The 21,391-nt window shown below is 42.6% G+C and overlaps 1 protein-coding gene across 1 annotated transcript in view; it reads right to left on the reverse strand.

The window, feature by feature from the left end:
- Positions 1-21,391, reverse strand: part of SCIN (scinderin) — a 51,022-nt gene that overhangs the window by 18,906 nt on the left and 10,725 nt on the right. Inside the window, exon 4 of the mRNA XM_074151107.1 lies at positions 13,146-13,295. Within this exon, the coding sequence (XP_074007208.1) occupies positions 13,146-13,295 (150 nt within the window). The remainder of the gene's footprint in view (positions 1-13,145; positions 13,296-21,391) is intronic.

Below are 21,391 nucleotides of genomic sequence, written 5' to 3' on the forward strand. Positions count from 1 at the left end.
CGGTGCAATAGCTGAGTCCACACGCAGCCATACATATGCCTGGATGTTATGACAACTGATAAATTTATCAGTAAGATTACAAAGTGTATTGAACAGCACCTAACTGCTACTCTGGAATTGGGTTGTATCATTACCCGAGCATATGGCTGGCTGAGATGCAGCTCTCCAGGGCACCTCATCTTTATACACATAATTCTTATGTGATGCATCAAAAAGAAAACAAATCATGCCAGCTGAGACTATAGTCAAAGGTCCCCAAAGCTTTTCATTAAGGTTCCCCGATAAAATGACTTAAACCAACAGACGGTTCAAAGGACATTGAGTCTTCTAACTCTGATCTATATATATTCTTAGTTTCACACAAATCCTGTGGTAGCTATATACACATGAAATTCCTCATGTAATTCTCCCTATACAGAGTCAGGCTGCCCCAGTGGGTCTTTGTGTCTCACGACCCAGTGTACTGACAGCCCCGGGCTGCTCTGAGGTTCCAGACCCTGACTCACAAACCTGCTAAGAATTCAGGCCCACAAACCCACCCCACACACCTGAAAATAGCAAAGCTGTCTTGGGGACGCAAAACAGCCTGGCCACACTTTTCCCCGGATGTCCAACTGTACTGGCAACTTCAAACCATACCTCTCATAAATACACAGGTGCACAGACAGGTTTTGAAAACACTTGTAAAATCATAATTATCATTATTATTATTATTTACTGCAGTAGAAATCAGCTAAAGAATAATTATGGGCCCTGAGAGCATACCCATGCCCCAGCTTCTTCGTTCTTTGGGCTTAGCATCTTTCTTTGTAGCTGCTGATTTCCAAACCACAGAGACTCTTCATATCCCTCCATCTTATAGGCCACTGACAGATTAAGGCACCAAACCACCCCTCGCTCTCCGTTGCTCCGCCACAGAATGATGCTTATCCTCTCCCCAGCATTGCTTCCTACGTGCGGGTTGCTCAGAGTCCTGCAGAAAAGCACGAGTAGCTCTGGCCTCAGGGAAGGCGCACACAGGCGTAGTGCCGCTATTCCGCAGCGACCCCTCTAACCTCACGGTCTGCGTGAGGCTGTTTGACCGCTCGGGGCTTCATCTGCTGCACAGCTATTTCACAATACGACATGCTGGCTACGGCAGAGCCCGCCTTTCTTTACATGGCTACAGCCTAAGGCCAGGTTATTTCTCAAGGAGAGCATCTCTCAAGGAAAACATCTAACTCAGGAGACTTAGAGTTGTTTTAGTAAAAGTTTTCATTAATCTTTAGATCTTGTCTATGGGGGGATAACAGGAAGTCAACCCGCATTAATTTTACAAATTTTGAATTTTTAAGTTCTGTTAAACCTTTGTGCTAATCCTCTTGGGTTTGCACAAGAATATCGTAGTGGAAACAACAGAACATTGGTTCTTCTACAACCACTGCCCAAGTTATCTTGTGGGAAATGCAGTGCAGCTTGTCCTGCCTGCAAAAGCATAATCCCCTTTCACATTCTCATGTGCACGAGCTCTTCTCTCTAAATATCTGCACCCCCTCAGAGAAGGGCAACAAACAGAGCCAAAGCTTTTACTGACAAGGGAAATTCCACCCCTTTACCCTTAAAAAAAAAGAACAGAAGAAATCACAGACAAAAGGTTTCTAATCGGTAGGACTGTGACACGGTAAATAATTTAAAATAAACTCATCAAAAGAAGAAATTTAGCAAACATTGTCTTCATAACTGGAGAAGCCAGCTCTGCAGCATAATGTAGTTGATATTGATTTAATGGGAGCAAGAAGTTTAAAGAGTTCAGTGAGGCTGAAAATCCAACTAGGAGAACAATACTTGAGGAACACACCAGGTGAAGGTTAATTGAGAGAGAAAACCAGTTTTGTACAGTTTAATTTGTGTACACGGGCACTGCGTTTGTGTTTCTTCTCACTATGAACACTTTGGGTTAGGTTTCTGCGTCTGAAACTGAACTATTTGCTGTGGCTGTGATCCCAAGTGCCAGACCTCAAAAACACTCCAATTCCCCTCTTTATAGGCTACGAGCAAGACATTTACACAGCTTAAAACCATCTTGTGGCTCTGACGTTTTTTTACTTCATACCTTTAGAAATCAATCAGCGTTAGCAGCTCATCATTTACTTTCTTGAATGCTCTGACATAAACAAGTCTATCCTGTTCCCGCAAACTGGAGGTACACGTGTGGGCTGTGAGAGAGAATAAACCCTCCCTGCAGGACAACAGAGAGGTCTCAGCTACTGGCACAGCGTGAACCCATTGGCAGATAAAGGCTTAGATTTTTATTAACCTTCAAAGCCAAGAGAAGTGTTACGAGGAATGTCTCTCTGAAATAAATACTGCCGCAAATAGCTACTCCAGTAGCCTGTAAGAGGAAAAAATCCAGCAGAGAGAGGACAGGATGAACATGATGGGGGCTAGTAGCCACCTGGCTACCTGCGCAGACATATGCCCTGAGGCTCATTGAGCAAAGGTGGCTTCACGGCTTTGCTGTTTAACTAACTGGCCACTGTTCTGCTTCTAATAATTTTAGCTTACTGGTTCTCCAGCCAGAGCACAAGGATATTCTGCTGCAGACAAAACCAACGTTTGACATTGGCCAGATTATGAACAGCTGAATATGCTTATTTCACTGCTTATTGCAACCTGGAGCTCTTTCCATCAATTCACAGTCTCAGAAAAAGAGAATGGCTGGAGAGCAGCCCTGAGGAGAAGGACTTGGGAGCGCGCTTGTGGATGAGAAGCTCAAAATGAGCCAGCAATGTGTGCCAGCAGCCCAGAAAGACAACTGCATCCTGGGCTGCATCAAAAGCAGTGTGGCCAGCAGGGCGAGGGAGGTGATTCTGCCCCTCTGCTCCGCTCTGGTGAGACCCCACCTGGAGTACTGTGTCAGGCTTTGGAGTCCTCAGCACAGGAAGGACATGGACCTGTTGGAAGGGGTCCAGGGGAAGGCCACGAAGATGCTCAGAGGGCTGGAGCACCTCTGCTATGAGGACAGGCTGGGAGAGTTGGGGTTGTTCAGCCTGGAGAAATGAAAGCTCTGGGGAGACCTCATAGCATCCTTCCAGTATCTGATGGGGGCTACAGGAGAGGTGGGGAGGGACTCTTGATCAGGGAGTGGAGTGATATGACAAGGGGTAATGGTTTTAAATTGAAAGAGGGGAGATTTAGATGAGATCTGAGGAAGAAATTCTTTCCTGTGAGGCTGGTGAGACACTGGAACAGGTTGCCCAGAGAAGCTGTGGCTGCCCCATCCCTGGAGGGGTTCAAGGCCAGGCCGGATGGGGCTTTGAGCAACCTGGTCTGGTGGAAGGTGTCCCTGCCCATGGCAGGGGGTTGGCATGGGATGATCTTTAATGTCCCTTCCAACTCCAACGATTCTATGATTCTGAAAAATTACGCTCCCATCAGGAAAAAAAAAAAAATCATCCTTTAACTAAACAGCTCCCAAGTAACTAGCAGGGTTTCTGCCTGGAATTGCCTCTCACTACCAATTCCAGCAACAACAGATGTCACTACATGCTCACCTTGAGAAGAAGACTTCCCACCTGCCTCAACAGAGATTGAAAATGAGATGGAAACAGCCATCAGGTACTAAGAAGCGGACAAAAGTATGTTTTGTGTTGACGAATAGTTCTGGTACGCTGTTAATATTTGAGGGTTCAGCATGTAATTTATCAAAAGGACTTTCTGGTGTTAAGGTCTAAACCTGATCCCGTGCATTCCGATTACTATAAAATAGCAAAACACATCAGTTGCTCACGGCATTTTTGATGCATAAATTATGGCCTACATTTTTAGCCAGTTTCTGTCGTCTCAGGAATTTCAAATGCAAATCGTATCATAGCTCAAGGCTTAGCTTCCTAAAAACAGGTCATTAGGCTTAGGCAGCTTTTCATACAGTATTTGCAAGTTTGCATATCTATCTGGGATAATTTGAATATAAAGCCTTTACTAGTATGAGAACAGTATTCTAACATTAACTTTCTGCTCTGTGAAACAGGCCACAGATAACATGTTCAAAAAAAAAAAAGTATCTAGATCAGTATCGAGAGTACAAATTCGATGTTTTTCAATAGTTTGCCTCCGAGGTAAAAGAAGCTACCTTCTGTCCTGCTGGGATGGCACAGCGGGCAGTATCTGAGCCAGCAATTCACACTGAGACCAGGTGTGCGTGAAATGAGCTGAGGAAAACCCCAGCCTGTGCTATCTTCAAATGCCTTCAGGATGAACAGTGATCCCACCCTAAAGAAACCAGGAGGGTGAACAGCAGCAACTATGCGAACACAAGACTTTTTGTAACCATTAATGCCGCTGAGCGTTGAGAATTGAGCTGTTCAGCCACCTGCCTACCTGCAGCATAATGAAAAATGCAATAAGTAATCACCCCTACATCTTTTTTGCATTTATACTAGTCCTTTCTGACTCATTTTTCAAATCTTACTCCTTTGTTACGTACTGCTCCGACACCAGCAGAAGTATTAGAAATGAGACCCAAATCCCGCAGAGACTTGCACACATGCTCGAGATGCCTGCTTTTTTCTGCTTGACTTTTCTGCTTTTTTTATGCTTTACTGGGACATAAAGTCAGGCACCCACTGAAGCCTCTGGAGCTTTGCAGATCTCGGTTTGAAAGCCTTATGGATAAAAAAAACACCCTGTATGTGCTGCATGACAGTTAATGCATGCTCATGCATTGGGAAATAACTGATGGCAATAAACCAAGTAACTCCAACAGGGAGGCTCAGACACCACCTGCTAAAATTCAGAAAATTCCTAGTTTTTTGTTTTTTAAGTGCACACCCTTCTGCAGGAGGGCATTGGCAACGCCACCACGCAGGCTGGTCAACAGCAACAGTGGCGTAACAAGAGGAGTATCACAAATAAATACCCTGTGGAGCTTGAAGCAGCAGGGAGCAAGCTGGAAGAAGCTAGTTTAGGTGCTCTCCACTAACTGTTTTCTGTTTTCAAGTTCCTACACCTCCTCAAAATTTATTTAAAGGAGACAATATGTTCAAAGGGGCTTTGATTTACAGCTCTTAAAAATTAGAAGTTGCACCATCGACTACTCCAATTTTTAAATCCATCTTATGTAGTTTTATCTACCTCTTATTTTTACAGGCAGAGCCAGGTGGTACCAAAGTCATAGGCAGTTACGTGAGCAAGACACATGACCCTAGTAACCTGCTTTCCAGTAAATACAATAATTATATTTACATACTTCTTCAGCATTACACACTAGGTGGTGGTGGAAACACTGAACTGATCCCACGACACATGGAACTCTTTCTTCCATACAGCTGCTCTTCACCCTTGCTCAGATGCAAGAGGACTTTTACTCCAGTGTTATATGAGAACAGCAATCCGTGCATATCCAGACTCCTCTGAAAAAATAACCAAACCTACAAAGTTTTCTTCCCTGAGCCCTTCCTGCACTGCAGAACTTCCACTTAAGAAAAGTCAAAGGCAACCTTGAGCAGAGATCCCTTGAGAGCTGGTCTGCATAGAGGCTGGGATGAGGAGGAGCTGCAGAAAAAAAAAGGAAAAAAAAAAAAAAAGGAAAAAAGGAAAAAAAAAAGAAAAAAAGGAAAAAAGGAAAAGAAAAAAGGAAAAGAAAAAAGGAAAAGAAAAAAGGAAAAGAAAAAAGGAAAAGAAAAAAGGAAAAGAAAAAAGGAAAAGAGGAAAAAAGGAAAAAAGGAAAAGAAAAAAGGAAAAAAGGAAAAGAAAAAAGGAAAAAAAGGAAAAAGAAAAAAAAAGGAAAAACCCTTTCAAGGTGTATTTATCTTAGGGAGATGCTGGATTCCAGGGACAGTGTGTCTCCAAGCTTTCTATATGGCAGGGAAACTCTGCCCTTTCAGTTCCTCTCCATGAAATCCCCCCGTTGCTACAAACTACATAGAAATAACTCCACACAGAGATAACTGCTAACAACTCTTCTTTGGCCTTGTCTTCTTAATTGTGCTCATTTAACAACTGAAAATTATAGTAGTTTTTCATCAACAGATTTCTTGATAGTCTAGTACAGAAAGGAAAAAAGCCATTACAAACTCCATTAATATTCCAACATGTAATTATAAGATTATAATTGACTAACGCGGTAACCCTGCAAGCGCTACAGCTGCTGAAGAAGAAAACGTAACAAAGCCGAGTGGTTTTCTCACCCACAAGAATGTAAACGAGACATGTTATACTTTAATTGCAAGCACTTCTAGAAATTCATTACGGTTTTAGAAATTCACTAAAATGCCTAGCATAGAAGCATCTTTCCCAGAATAAAAATTAGGTTTTCGACCATCTATTATTGGAGCTGTTCTTAAACGATGTAGTTGATGCCATGCAGTACTCAACATTTTTTGAAGTAAAATTTCTAACGCGGGCACTGAAAGCCGTATTTAGAGACTTAATTAAAAGCCTGACTTTCAGATGTACTTGCCACCTGCAGCTCCTGTTCGGTTCCCTGTCATTATGTATGTGGCTTCAGGCATCCAAGACTGAAAACTGCAGCTTGAGGAACGTTATGGGTAACTCACAACCTCGCTGAAGATTCCTCTTCACCAGGCTCTGCCATTCTCGGGCAAAACCCCTGCTGTTTTTTTCCCTGGGCCTGGGGAAAATACTGGGCCAAATGCTCAGCTGGTGCAAAGCTGTACTGAAATCCAGGCCATGCGTGTTTATGTCTCAGCACAGGTTGCATAATTAGTCCTTTAAATGGCAATTTGCATCAAGGAAAAGGACTGTCCTTAATGGAGGAGATACGCTCAGTAATTAGAAAGAAAAGGGGACACCTGTTTCTGACAGCTTGAAACCGGCTCCCTGCCGGGCAAAGGGTTTGTACTTTGTATCCACACTCATAGCCTATCATAAATTTTAATTAAACAGTGTAATGATTAATAAACTGCCTCACCTCAGACGGGACAGCTGTTGCTGTGAAAGGTGCACAAATACACGTAGTATTTTACCCCATGGACCACTTTGAGTTCGAATCCTACAAAATCTCCCTGTTCAAAATGGCAAGACCCAAATGATGTTCCTGCTGACACCTGCACACATCCGAAACCATTGCACTGAAGAAGGGTATTTGCCTTCCTGAGGGGTAAATGTGACCCGTACAGTTTGAAGGGAGGCTGAGAAAGTTGTCTGGTCATTTGAGCTCATTTGGCATTTCCATTGTCCTCACCCCTCTCTCAGTGCATCCCTTTTCCTTTGTACGTGGACTGTTCAATACCACCTCTGCCCTGGGACTGAAATCCATTTCTAGTATTTATTTCCCAAAATTCTGTGGAAGCTTGTCCATTTTAAAGGCTGAGGGACTTGGGTCTTTTTAGTCTGGAGAGGAGACGACTGAGGGGGGATCTGGTCAACACCTATAAATACTCAAAGGGTGAGTGTCAGGAGGATGGGGCCAGTCTTTTTTCAGTGGTGCCCAGGGACAGGACAAGAGGAAATGGGCACAAACTGGAACATAAGAAGTTCCATCTAAACACAAGGAGGAACATCTTTCCTGTGAGGGTGGCAGAGCCCTGGAACAGGCTGCCCAAAGAGGTGGTGGAGTCTCCTCTGGAGACATTCAAACCCGCCTGGACATGTTCCTGTGAAACCTGCTCTGGGTGGACCTGCTCTGGCAGGGGGTTGGACTAGATGATCTCCAGAGGTCCCTTACAACCCCTGTGATTCCGTGATTTCTTTTCAAATGTCTCAATTCGGACAATAAAAGATATTACTTTGGCCTACACATTCCCAAAGCCATGGATAATTTGGCCTAATATGACTTCATTAAGATATTTTTCATATTGGGCATTTTCTTGCTAGTGAACAGGTCAGGCTGGCCCGTAACAGTTACATGCAATTCATTGCTTATGAACTCATAGCATTTGAGTAAAAGTGTCCACAAGCTACACGATTAAACAATTGTTTAATCCCGAACAAATGCCTGGAGTTTGTATTCCACAAAAGAAGTTAACCCTCCTCCTCCTTCTCCTCCTCCTGCATCACCCTTACTCCCACTGTTCCTTCACTCCTCTGTATACAAACCAAACAAACCTCTCCATGGCATGACTTGACCTCTTAACACAACCAAAAGCAAGGGAACGAGAAGAAATGCAAATGTTCTGAGAGCAGCAATAGCAATTTTTGCTTTTGCAGAATTGTGATGGCAGATCCTGCTCTGGCTGGCTCTGGGAAAGGAGCAGGTACCAAACTGGTGGGGCACGTGCTGCTCTTTGAGCCTTATGCAATGATCCGTGTGGCTGGACCAGCGACTGCAGGAACCTGCCTAGCTCCTTCAGAGAAGCATGTCCTTGCACCGTCAAACTTGCTTGTCACAAGCCACAGTAAGCCTTCATTTTTCCCAGCTACCTCACGGTGCTCCGTGCTGCTCTTAGAAATTATCTTTGTTTTCTAGTAAATCATTTTTAGGGGCTTGAACTTAACAAGGAAGAAAGGGGTGGTCCTGCTCTTCTGTCCGTATGCCCAGACATGTATCCAGCTAATTTAAGATTTATTGGAGCTTGACGTTGTAGTGATGTTTGCATTATTTGGGTCTCCTCTGTAACTTGCATTTGCAATGGGCTCTTCTTAGTTTCTGTGCTCTTGAGATTTTTACCCACATGACTGAGTTAGCGCCGTGTAGTGCTACCAGTCCCTTTCCAGTTAACGGGAGTGCCAAGGTGTGACTGGCTGTAACGTGATCAAGCCACTTGTGCATAGTATTTATTCACACCCCCGGCAAAACCAATCACCACTGAACACAATGGCACTGAGGAATTCTCAGGATGAAGCGTTTCTTAGGAGATTGAAAGAGAAAGGAGGGAGGAGAAAGGCTGCATTATCACAAAAGGCGGAAGAGATTCCCTCTGTTGCTCAATATTTAAACCAGCTGAATATTTACACAAGTATTTTATGAGCAGCGAGCTTGCACCCACCTGTTGTAAGGCCACCAGAACTCTAGCAAAACCAGGCACATGACAAATACAAATGCTGAGTAAACAAAAATTGTGGCGTTTTTTGTTTAAAGGCAGAAGAATTATTTCAAAGCTGAGTACTAACACGATTCTTCATTTTCTTGCGGTTTTAGACCTCAGCAGTCATGTTTCTCAGGTTTCATTATTTCAGCCATGAACATCAAAAACCTTCACAAAAATGAAATAAAAGCCAAAAACCTCAGCAGTAAAAACTACAGCACAAGCTGCAGATTTAAGGGAATAATTTATAGGGGAACATTAAAACAGTCCTACGAATCAGACAGTTTTGGCTGCAGAGAAAACAGAACCATCCTGAAAAGTGTTAGCTGAACACTTACGATTAAATAGAAGGGAACTGAATTTCTGTGTTTCCTGGATTAATGCAAGCAGCTTCAGCTTGCTGACTGACTAGAAAACTTCACAAAACCAGACATTTCTGATTCCTCATTTCTCCAGTTTGCCACTACTCTGAAAGGAGAAGCACAGCGTACACATTCACTAGCCAAACAGTGGACAATAACTTCCCCCAAGAAAAGAAACAGGGCACCTGAATCATTCACTCGCCCCATTCACCTTTTCCCACAGTGCTGAGTAATGAGATCATGGAAAACAACGTTTAAAATTTAGCTTTCCCAGTTTTGTCCTCTCTTCAGAATTAGAGCAGAGATCGCAGTTAGAAAATTGTCCCTCCTGAGCATGGCTACCTGTTACTGGGGTGAACTCTCAGAGTCTCACTCTCGGTGATCTCTTGGGTACGCAGACACGGTGCTGTGAGATCTCTGCCTACTGCTGTGCAAGCGGTTGGAGGGACAAGCATCAGTGCCAGTGCCATCGGCCCAGGCGGGTTTCTGACGGGGCTAGAAACTGACCCTAGAAGATTCTGGTCCTAGCTTAGCTTTGAAACCTTTTGGTTAAAGGAAAAAAAAGAAGTGTTGTTAGCTCTAACCCTGATGTGGTCACTCCAGAGCAACCAAACTGACTCAAGCATTGCTAAGACCTATTTTTGGATTGGTCCGATGCAGATGAAAAACTTCCTGTAACACAATTTGAACAGTCAGGCCTAAGATTCAGCGGAACGAGTAACGCTATCCACAACTTCTCTGGGCAGCCTGGGCCAGTACCTCATCACCCTCACAGCAAAGAATTTCTTCCTAAAATCTAATCTAAATCTCCCCTCTTTCAGTTTAAAACTGTTACACCTCGTCCTGTCACTCTACCCCGTGATCAAGAGTCCCTCCCCATCTCTCCTATAACCTCTCCCTTTAGGGACTGGAAGGGGCTCTAAGGTCTCCCCGGAGCCTTCTCTTCTCCAGGCTGAACAACCCCAACTCTCCCAGCCTGTCCTCACAGCAGAGGTGCTCCAGCCCCCGATCATCTTCATGGCCCTCTGCTGGACCTGTTCCAACAGGTCCATGTCCTTCCTGTGCTGAGGACTCCAGAGCTGGACACAGTACTCCAGGTGGGGTCTCACCAGAGCAGAGGGGCAGAATCTCCTCCCTCGACCTGCTGGCCACGCTTCTTTTGATGCAATCTGGTAGGGTTTGTTGATTCAGCCTGTGTCTTGCCTCCCTGGCGGGGCATAGGCCCAGCAGTCTTGCTTTACTGCCTGGGAGTGACGACTCTGTGCTTACAGAGTAGGGATAAGATCACTATCGGCTCTTTCCGTTGGTATTTGTGGTGGGTACGTCAGCCCCTGCCTGGTCAACGCTTTTCTAGCAGCACTGCATGAGCAAGTTTAGCCACTGATATGGAAGCAGATTTCTAGCTCACAAGAGGAGGAATCATTCCTCATTTATCAGAGGACATAATTTTAGGAAACCTCATTCTGATTTCAGTAGCACACTGGATGACAAAATGAATATTTAAAGTACGTAATTATTTTCCCTAGAAAATAAATCAAACCTTTTTTTAAGAAAGCTGGGTATTTCAAAAATCTATCCTTCCTGATGCGGAGGGAAGAAACAGGCACAATACCAGTTTCAGAGCAGTCAGCCCCAGTTAAGCGCTACAGCAAGTTGGAGATGATTTTGTGGGAGCAAGAAGAAAGCAAAATGAAGAGGACCAGGAACTGGACACCATTGGAGCAGGAATAGAGATTAATACGTTTTATACGTTTGTGAGGTTAAACTACGCCCCTGGCTTATTAGCAGCACATTTCAGGGCTTGGACTGGGACAGCCACAGCCAAGCTGCAAACCCCGTTAGGTGAGCAGCACTTCCGAAAGCAAGGCTGCCTGGAACGATGCAGGCTGGAAGGTAAGCCCTGGCTGCCCACAAACTCACTCAAATCAGGCTCGTTTCAGCAGCAGCAATAAAAGCCATAAACCAACTTGCATTGAACTACCCATTTTTCTTCCCTCTGTATTCACAATCCAAAAGGAAAAGCAGAAACTTCTTCATATGCTGCTGAGCAAGTGAAGAAAAGACTTATTCCCTGATGCAATAACAATGCACTACAGGATCAAAATGCAACCTTGGCGCTTTTCCTGTTCTTAATCATGTGTCAAGGTCGCCACAAAACAACAGCTGCACCCAGCTGAAAAAAAAAAAATAATCTGGCAAAGAGATGCAGGGGCGAGGCCAGCACATCCGTGTGGCTGGTAGCCTATCAGGGGAGGACAAAGGTGACAGCCATCCCAGCAGGCTGATTTTGCATCTGCATCTCTGCCTTCATTGGGTAAGAGGTGCAAAGGGCAGCAGTTCTGATCAGTGCTCCCAACGCTCACGTGAGTTTATCAGGAGCCCCATGCGGAGCCTGGAGCCGTAACCCCGGGATGGGCTTGGCACTGGGAGGCTGCTGCCAGGGGACTGTGCCAGCAGGTTCACACAGTGCCACCCAGCCCTGACCAGCAGCGAGCTGCAACCCAATACCATCACTCAATCTAAGAGCAGAAGGTCGAGGTCTAATTATTAAACTGTGCTCTTTTCATAAAAGTTTTAGGTGTAAAATTTGTGCCACATCAGAGCGTGTGTGAGAAGTCTGTACAAGGAAGTAAAAGCCAGACAGAGGATTGGGGTTAGTTTTTTTTCCTTCAAAAATCTCCGGTGCACTGGGTGCCACCTCCCCTACTTGTGAGCACAGCTTACATCTGCGCTCACACCCACAGGCAAAAAGTCTTTGACAGCAGATGGACAGACGGATCATGCAAAGGCATCACCACAGCCAGCGTGGCCACGGGCTGGCAGCTCAGCACCCGGCATGTTTTGCTGCTTAGGCAATAACTACTTATAGTCCCTGTGACAAAATCAAGCGTAAGAACCATCAAAAAGAACAGCATACCTGCACGCACCATTAGCATTACTTCCTGAAGTTAATCTGAAGTACAAGATAATATTTTAACTGTACATTTTCCATTTAATTGAGGGACTGCTTTATGACACTGCTTCCCTCTTCCTTCTTTTTAGAGAATGAATGGGAAAAGCTTAATTTAGCACACAAATGCCAAGTGACGTTGCTTTTATTAGTATGTGGCCTGCAACAACGCATCAGTGCTCATTAATTTTTTCAAGATCTGACAAGTCCATAAATTGGGGAATGTTTTTTTTTTCAATTCTGCTTCGACAAACTCAGTTATGAAATCTAAATTCTAGTTTTTAAGTAAACGGTTACGCTTTCTAAATATACGAGGAATGGGCTCAGCAGGGTTAGTAGAGGTTAGGGGCACAGGAGTTTGTAATAGAAGTGGTGATGCAAAGCAGTGTGCTTGGCCCCACGCATCTCCATGCAATTTGCTGCTTTTGTTGACATCCTCAGCATAGTAGTAATTCTATGTCCTTCCTCTTGTGTGGTGCTGGCCCACCTCGATGCTGCTTTTTCCTCATACAGAGCAGAGAGTGTGGTTCAGGTCTGAGCTGTGCTGTTAATTCAGTCACCCTACAGCTAATTCAATCACCATATGGCTAATCCAAAAAAAGAAAATATTTAGTTCTTGTAAAACTATTCTCAGATGATTAACTATCTCAGACTCTACTGAGATAAACCACTCTACTGCCTAATAAACTTAACACTGCTTGGATAAGGAGGGAAAAGAAGTATGAACTGGCCTACCATAACCTAAATCTGACTTCCTGGAGTCTTTGAAGAACGTAAGGTGTTTGAGCCCAATCCTATTTAAGTTCCTGAGGTGTAAAAACATTTTATTCACAGCTGTGTCAGTAACCAGTTTGCATATTACAATACCTCTATGAGCTGGTCTGGTTCACTCCCTTCTTCCACAGTAATTAATTTAGACCTTCCATTCCGTTCGTTGTCCCGAATGCCAATAGCAACTTGAGCAGCCTTCAGCCGCTCGTATTTATTGCACGATGAGCCACACCACTGATAGATTTCCTAAAATAATTAAAAGCACACATATGTTAGTAATAAGATTCAACACTGAGCAAAATTATGAAATTACTATTTTATTAATAATTATCTTACTGGATCTAAACCACCAGAACATCAGTGAAGCTACATCTTTCAGAAATACTTTCCAGAAGAGATTTGTTAAATCACCTAGTTATTTAGGCATTACAAAGTAACTTCAAAATCTCAAGGAAAACCCTGACTGTATCCACTACTCAAAGGTAAAGTTAGAACTCTCAATACAATTTTTATTTCTGTGACTTTTTGCTGTATAATGGTATTTGTCATACACTCTGCTGCATCAAACCACAAAACCAGCTCAAGTGCGAACAGATGATGCAGGCGTTTTCAATAAAAAGTCTTCTTCACTGAAAGATTTCTTCCTCCGCGTCCAGCTGATCCAATGCTCATAAAAGTTTATTAATCTCAGATTAACGCAAGCCCTTTCAACTGTAGTTATCACAAATGTCTTTAAAAATTACTTCTAAATATTTACAGATGGGGAATAAGCAGTTTCTCTGGTCGGTTAAACCACCAAGTTCCTCCCCAGCAGAAGATGGACACATACCTGGTCCCCTTTCCTGCCTCAAGAACCAACTAAAATAAAGACAAGAGGCACATCTCTAAAAGATGCCTCCATCCAGGAGACACAGCAGCTAGGAATAAGCATTTCAGAATAAAGAAATTAGATTTCAGTCTTGATGAAAATTACTGAGAGGCAGAACATAAGCTGCAGGGCCACTAGAGGCTGAGCTGGAAGGAGCCAGTCAAAGGAAATAAATCAGCTTGACTGGTTGCCTTTACCCGCCCCCTCCCTTCTTGTCGAAGAAAGTCACTTGATTCTTCTTCACATGATTCTATCAAATAGCCCAGCGATAAAGGTACACGGTCATTTTCAACTTAAAAAAGGTTGAACAGGTTTGTGTTCGTCTACAAGGCAAATAACAAGGATTTAATCAGAGCCCCCACTGAGCAATTATTGGGGTCTATGTTTTATGGTGTATATGCAACTGCATAAAACTTAGATTTCAGATGAAAACCTGTTTCATTCAAAAAAAAGCTTTTTAAGCTAATTCTGCTGAGCACTATTATTATTTAATAGTACTTGAAATGGTGGCTTGAGACAAGTAAGAGATGATGTACAGTTTCACAGTACCAGGGGATGCAAACTTTTAGAAGACCGCTAACGTTGATGCTGTCTGCCAGCAGAACAGTGATGGGAACTTCCGATATTCAGTTTTCACCAGCTTGGACACAAAAAAAACCCCAAACTCAGTGATCTCACAGCCAAGTTCCCCTCCCTTTGGAAGCATCCTTCAAAGACGAAGTTTTAAGCCTACGTCAGGATTACACAGATTCCCAGAACTGGATCTCTTTCAGTTCACAGATGTTATGCAGTGAAAGCTGTCAGGTTTTCAGCCTTTACGTTTTTGCCTTTCCCAAACTGACTGTGGGCTTAAGACAAGAAAACACACAAAAAACGCTTCCAAGTTCTGGTTTAAATACTGTCAGCTTGCTAAGTATCCAGAATCTGAAGACATACTTGGCTTCAGATTTGGACCTTAGCTTAAATCTGACCTTTGACATTTACACAGGAAAAAAAATAAATATATATCTGTGTATACTTGGAGAAACAGAATTTTCTAAAGAATTAATGAAATACTGCCTTGAGTGTGTAGAAAGTAAAACGTTTCCATTTCAGCAGATTTTTAAATATAGTTATTATACCCATGCACTGCTTCAGCCACCTTCTCCCACATTTTGGGAGACTCCTTCAGTTTCCGAGAATTTCAGCACTCAAACTTACTCCTTCTCATCTTGGCCTACCTCCTACTAACTGATCTTATTTGAAATGGTGTGAGAAAACAGGAGTCACTAGAGATATAGCAGCAATAATTAGCAATTCCTTCTTTCCCAGAGTCTATAGAAGCAATAAGGAAGAGGAAGGAGACATACATAGAGAATTAGCTGAGGAGGTTAGGCAGCTCCTGCCTTATCTCAGTGTTCACGCTGCAATTCAGGGAGATTACTCCTTCAGAAAGGTTAAAAGTTCAGTTTCAGTTGTACGTGTCAGCCTTCTCTCAGTCTTTTGGCAAGTGGCCACATAACCTCAAACAAATATTCTCGTCTGCAAAATGAATAGTATTTACTGCACTGACCACAAAGGATGTTGCGAGACTTAAATTGTCACTGCAAATTGCAAAGATCTTTACTTCTCGGACAATAAATTCACATTTTCTTTTCTTGCTGTCTCCTAAAGGTCCCACTGCACAGTGGGCACTGGGAACCCTGCATGTTCTCCCTCTTTGCCTTCAGTTAGTGACTGAGTTCTCCAGCATCCCACTGGCTCTAGGCTGCAAATCAGCCTCAGGAAGGAGAAAGACCTTTAAAAATTTACAGTAATGAATTTCAGATATTTTTTTAATTTGCAGATTTCATCATTTCCCTTATGGAGTCCACCTTCCTGAACTACAGAAACATTCCCACAAAATAACGTGGCCTAAACACTTTTGTCCTAAAATAAAATAAATACATAGAACCATAGAATCTTCTAGGTTGGAAGGGACCTTCAAGATCATCTAGTCCAACCATCAATTTAACTGACAAAAAAACCCCAAAACATCACTAAACCATGTCCCCCAGCACTGTGTCTACCCGTCTTTTGAATACCTCCAGGGATGGTGCCTCAACCACTTCCCTGGCCAGTCTGTTCCAAGGCTTGATAACCCTTACAGTGTAAAAATTCTTCCTAATATCCAACCTGAATCTCCCCTGGCACAACTTGAGGCTGTTTCCTCTAGTCCTGTCACCTGTTCCTGTCACCTGTTCCTTGGGAGAAGAGACCGACCCCCCCGGCTACACCCTCCTTTCAGGGAGTTGTAGAGAGCGAGAAGGTCTCCCCTCAGCCTCCTTTTCTCCAGGCTGAACACCCCCAGCTCCCTCAGCTGCTCCTCAGAAGACTTGTGCTCCAGACCCCTCACCAGCTCCGTTGCCCTTCTCTGGACCCGCTCCAGCACCTCAATATCTTTTTTGCGGGAAGAGGCCCAAAACTGGACACAGTATTTGAGGTGTGGCCTCACCAGTGCCCAGTCCAGGGGGACAATCACCTCTCGAGTGCTACTCACCACGCTGTTCCTGATACAGACAAAGATACTGTTGGCATATGAAATTTTGTTAGCTGCAACCCTGAGAAACCTTGTGTGGTAAGGTTTTCTCCGGCCACATAAAAAAACCTTGAATCAACAGACAGTGTCTGCAAACATCCTTTCATCTGGACTTCACATGGATGAGCCATACCATTCCTATAAGCTCCAGCCTCCCTGGTTATTTAAAAAATAGCCATTTTAAAAGGTAGTGAAAGAAGAGTCTGATTCCTTTCAGTACTAAATAATAAAGACAGCATTCTTTATTAGAACCCCAAAGCTAAACTTCATGTACTGTGTAATTTAATAGAAGGAAGTGAGCAGCCACAAGTCATGAAAGTGTCACGAAGTGCGTAATATTTTACTATATATACTATAAGCACTAAACAAATATCTTAAGAATTCAGTGCTACAAGCCTTCAGGAGCTTAGATTTAGTTCATTTTCTCTTCTGAAGTAAAATCATCTTCTCAATTATTTTTAAACATATCTAATTTTGAGGCCTGTGAGAAACCGGGACCTACAAGGCCTCATGGCAGAAGTTCAGCTGGATATTTACAAGTTCATCTTCCTGATATAACTTACCCATTTCAATCTTTAGGCAGATTGTTTTTTTTAACAATTTAAAGTCAGAAAGAGCTATTTTTAAAAGTCAAAGCCACTTCTTGACAAGGCTAATATTTAGATGTGGATTTACCTGAAGTACAGTCTGCTGGTTATCTAACCATGTCCAACAGAACACTGAGCCTTGGGCTTGTATTTTATTATTCAGGTATTTATTTTTAGACACCCACATATATAGTGCTCAACTCGGGACATACTGTGGTATTTAGCTTTAGCTCACTCAGCGCTTTCACAATTTCTTAGCTGTACTACACCTTCACTATTTTTAGGCTTGTTTTGCTAACCTTATTTTGAATTGGCCGGCTGACAAAAAATGTTTCCATTAAAATGAAAATAGACTTCAAGTGTTCACTCCCCTCAAAAAAAAAAAAAAAAAAAAAAAAAAAAGGAACTTCATTCATCAGTAATTCCTGTGACAAGCCCGGTTTATTTTCAGAAGTTTGTACTAGCAGTATTTAATTATTTATTTTTATAGCCTCTTTAACAGGGTTTGAGAGGTGCGCTATGGAAGAAGAGCTATTCTGCTACTTGATATTAATGGTTGTTGATATCAATATCCTTGTCAGATCACAGTGGGACAATAAGCAGCTCAGGGAGAGAAAACGTTATCACAAATAGTCACAATGCCTGCTCTAGAGCTCCTGAGGGAGGTCAAGAAGGCAACCGGGGTCTGCGATGGGCAGACTGTGGTCACAGTGAGGTCTCTCGGGGATGCGGTTTGGTCTTCTAGTTCTAGGGTGGCAGGAGTCACCACTTTTATTCTTGACAGCTTCTGGCCTGCAGAGTGACCTTGAGCAAGTCCCATGAGATTTCTACAGCACATTAAAAATGACCCAGCACTTAGCTGCTCTGCAGAAGCATGTGGCAGGACGGTTATGTACGGCTTGTGTAACCTTGGCTCTTTTCCCTGCATGGAGAGGGATTGGGAAAGGACACCTCCTGCCTTCCTGCTCCAGCCCCAAATGGCACGTAGAGCAAGAAAAGGAAAAATAAACAAAAAAAAATATTGCTTGTAACAGAGGCGACATAAAAACAAGTTTTCCTTTCTAACACACAGCCACCTCTGTGTTCAACTGGCAGCCTGCTCAGTTTGGAGGCAAATGAAAATATACCGTGTCCTGGTGTCTTTTCTGTGAATCTTAGCCAGGATTATGAAAGCAAAATCAAGAAGCCTAAATCTGTGAAGTAGTCAGTGTTACTCACTAGAGTAACAGCTCTAGTTACTAACATACTAAAATGTTTTAATCCTATGCCTTTGTTGAAGTAGCTATTAATTTCCAGTCCATTCTGTAACTGCCAATTTGCATTCTCTTAACATGAAGAGACGTTAAAAAGCTAAACAAATTAAATAGGTTTCAAAACTATTTGATGCAAATCTGTTGCAAAACTCCAATTTGGGTAGAAATAACAGTGAAATGTTTAAGGGATTAAGTGTCACTCATCTTAAAATATTAAAATAAAAATTTCAGCTTTCATTAAAGAAAGACTTGAAGCCAAGTATCACAAGCTGGTGTGCCTCTGTTCTTTCTGGCAGACCCTGATGCACCCCAGGCGTGTCTACCTTTGCCTACACCTACATCAGAACATGCTCCTAGAATGCAACCGCACCGCAATTAAAAAAAAATTACCACTCTTAGTTAAGAGTCAGCTAAATCTATAGCATGGATAGTGTCATGTCAACATGAGGTAGCTTATGCTGACTTAATGTATGTCAGTCTGGGTGTTGTCTTCTGTACCTCTAAACCACGATGTTAGATACTGAGGCACGGCTATGAAATAGTGCAAAAAAAGACCTTCAGCTAAACCTGTCCCCCCCGTGTGAAACACCACACCATGTTCTCCTTACCCCCATAATTCATATAAAAGGGTGAAAAGCAAGAAAAAAGGGTTTGTCAAGTTATTACTTCCTTAGTTTTTCCTCATCTCTTAGGCTTAGCTGCTTCTGTTTATTAGATAGAATCAGATCAGAGCCCGGGCAAATAACCACATCACAGAAAGCCAGGGCAGTGGTTTCCCAGCAGGTGGGTAGAAGAAAGGCTGACGAGGTTTGTAAAGAAAGGTGGGTGAGGAGGAGAGGAGCTGTGGTGCAGGAGTGCCCAAAGGAGCCTGCACTCCTAATGCTCACAAGTGAGTGAACCCAAGACACCACCTTTCTTGAGGGGAAATAGAAAAAAAAAAAGAAACTAGCAAAGCTGGAGACAGACTGAACATGCGTGAATATTGGCAAAGCTTTTATACGTATCTTATCACGCTTTTATGTTTGTATCAGAATAAATGGAACGCACTCAGCTGAGACTCCATTCATTCTCTTCGTGGTCATTAATAAACAGCTGTTCCAATAAGGCACAAGTTCATTCTAGCTGAAACTGTTCTTTGTTAAAAGTCTAGTCTCTAAATTTCACAGATTTAAAGGAAAAATGCCAATACAAAATACAAAGAGACTTGGAAAAAAGTTTTTATATGACCTGGAAAAACCATAAATGCTTCCAGTGCCTTCAGTTCTCAGTAGAAGTATTTGTAACACAAACGTACATTACCTTGGAGCTTGTAATTCAAATACCAAGTTTTTGGAAACTAAATGGAGAGCCCTAAAGCAAGAGTGTAGAGTTATTTTTGTAAGCAAAAAAGGAGTGCTAAATCAAGAAAATAAAGTCCAAATGGTGGGGGAAATAACTGAACAGTAAAACTGAATAGAAGTGTGACTAGGATACAGTACTTTCTGTCAGTTCACGGATACTCAGTTTTTTAGGAACTGACATACATATTGAGAAGAATGTCTGGATTGAACCAGGTTAATATAGACCTCTAGAGACGTTTTTCACCTAAAATTATTCAATGTTTTTTCCTGTCTTGACTGTTAAATTCTTGATATAGGCAGGGAAAAGAAAAATATAATTTCACATACTCATCAAATCTGCCTTTTTATATTTGTTGGAACTGTAATACACTGAACCATTGAAAGTTGTAGAGTTTTGATAATCCAAAACAAACTCTGAATTCATTCAGCCAGAATGTTGCAGAGGCCACCACGAGCCTGGCCCTGGTATAATTACAATAGGGTCTTTGTCATCAGTCTTGGAGTCTCCCAGTCGATTCAACTGGAACAAATTGTCAGAATAAAAATAAGTCAGATGTACCACAGTCATACACTTACTACATTCAGTTTTTCCTCTCACACCTGTTTTGCCAGTATATTCTGGGAATAGCTGTTGCTACACACAGGACATTAAAAGGAGGAGTACCAGGAGAATAGTTATTCTAAATAGCAGCTCAAGCAGTGAAACATCTGGATTTCCTACAACATCAGGAAGAAAAGTAACCTAACTGATTCCTTGTATGTCCCATCCACCTGAAGCTTTAATGACATTCTCTGTTTCAGCCACTTTTCTGTGTGCAAGTGGGGACAAGGGAAGCTTTCCAGTCCATAGAGTATGAAGGAAAACTACATATCCTGAATATTCTAACTGAAGAGGGAGAAAAAGAGCTTAATATTTATTTTTCTCCATCTAATGACTTTGGGACCACAACAGTTTCCAGAATGCTGGAGTTGACACTACTGGAACTGTAAAAATAATTGGTTTACAGACTTACAGAAAAATGAGATGCTTGCTTACTAAGATACACCGTGCATAGATATAACCACATTTTTAAACTGTTAATAAGTCCATAGAGTTAATAAAGAACTAGAGCAGTTTAGCTCTTCAAGCTCTGCTACTTGTTTGGCAGCTCCCTGCTACAGCAGAGCAATAGTTTAACTATTATTATTATTTTCAGCTGGGGAAAACTGGGGAAGAGGTTAGTTGTAGGAGAAACATGGGAATGAAAAACACGGAAAAAGGACGTATTAGTCAGCTCTTAGTGCCAGGGACAGCAACTAGAAAGAGAAACTTACAGCCATGACCTCCAACATGCAAGAATCTGCTCTTCCAGCCCTGTTTATACCCAAACAGTGGCTTTATTAAAGCAATTAATATGCTGATTGTGAACCGGTTTCTGTAAAGGAGGAGAAGCAAAGCCACCTAGAAGAGCTAGCGCAGGCAAGAAGGCAGGAAGATTACAGAAGCAAGCAGAACTACAACAGTGTTTAAGGTTGCAGTGTGATGCTGAATCATACTTGCTTGATGATTGTGACTACAGGGTATCTGTCCTCTTGATCTTTTACTCTTAAAAAGCAGAAGTTAGTTTTCTTTTAGTAAACATAACTTAATCTATAGCAAATTAACAGTTTTTATGAAAAGCAGCTGTCAAACCCCCCGCCCCCCACTGGTTTTGCTTGATGTATTTTTTTCTAGGGTCTTCATACAAGACCGCAATC

Source organism: Numenius arquata, chromosome 7 (genome assembly GCF_964106895.1).
Source record: "Numenius arquata chromosome 7, bNumArq3.hap1.1, whole genome shotgun sequence".
Classification (NCBI taxonomy): domain Eukaryota; kingdom Metazoa; phylum Chordata; class Aves; order Charadriiformes; family Scolopacidae; genus Numenius; species Numenius arquata.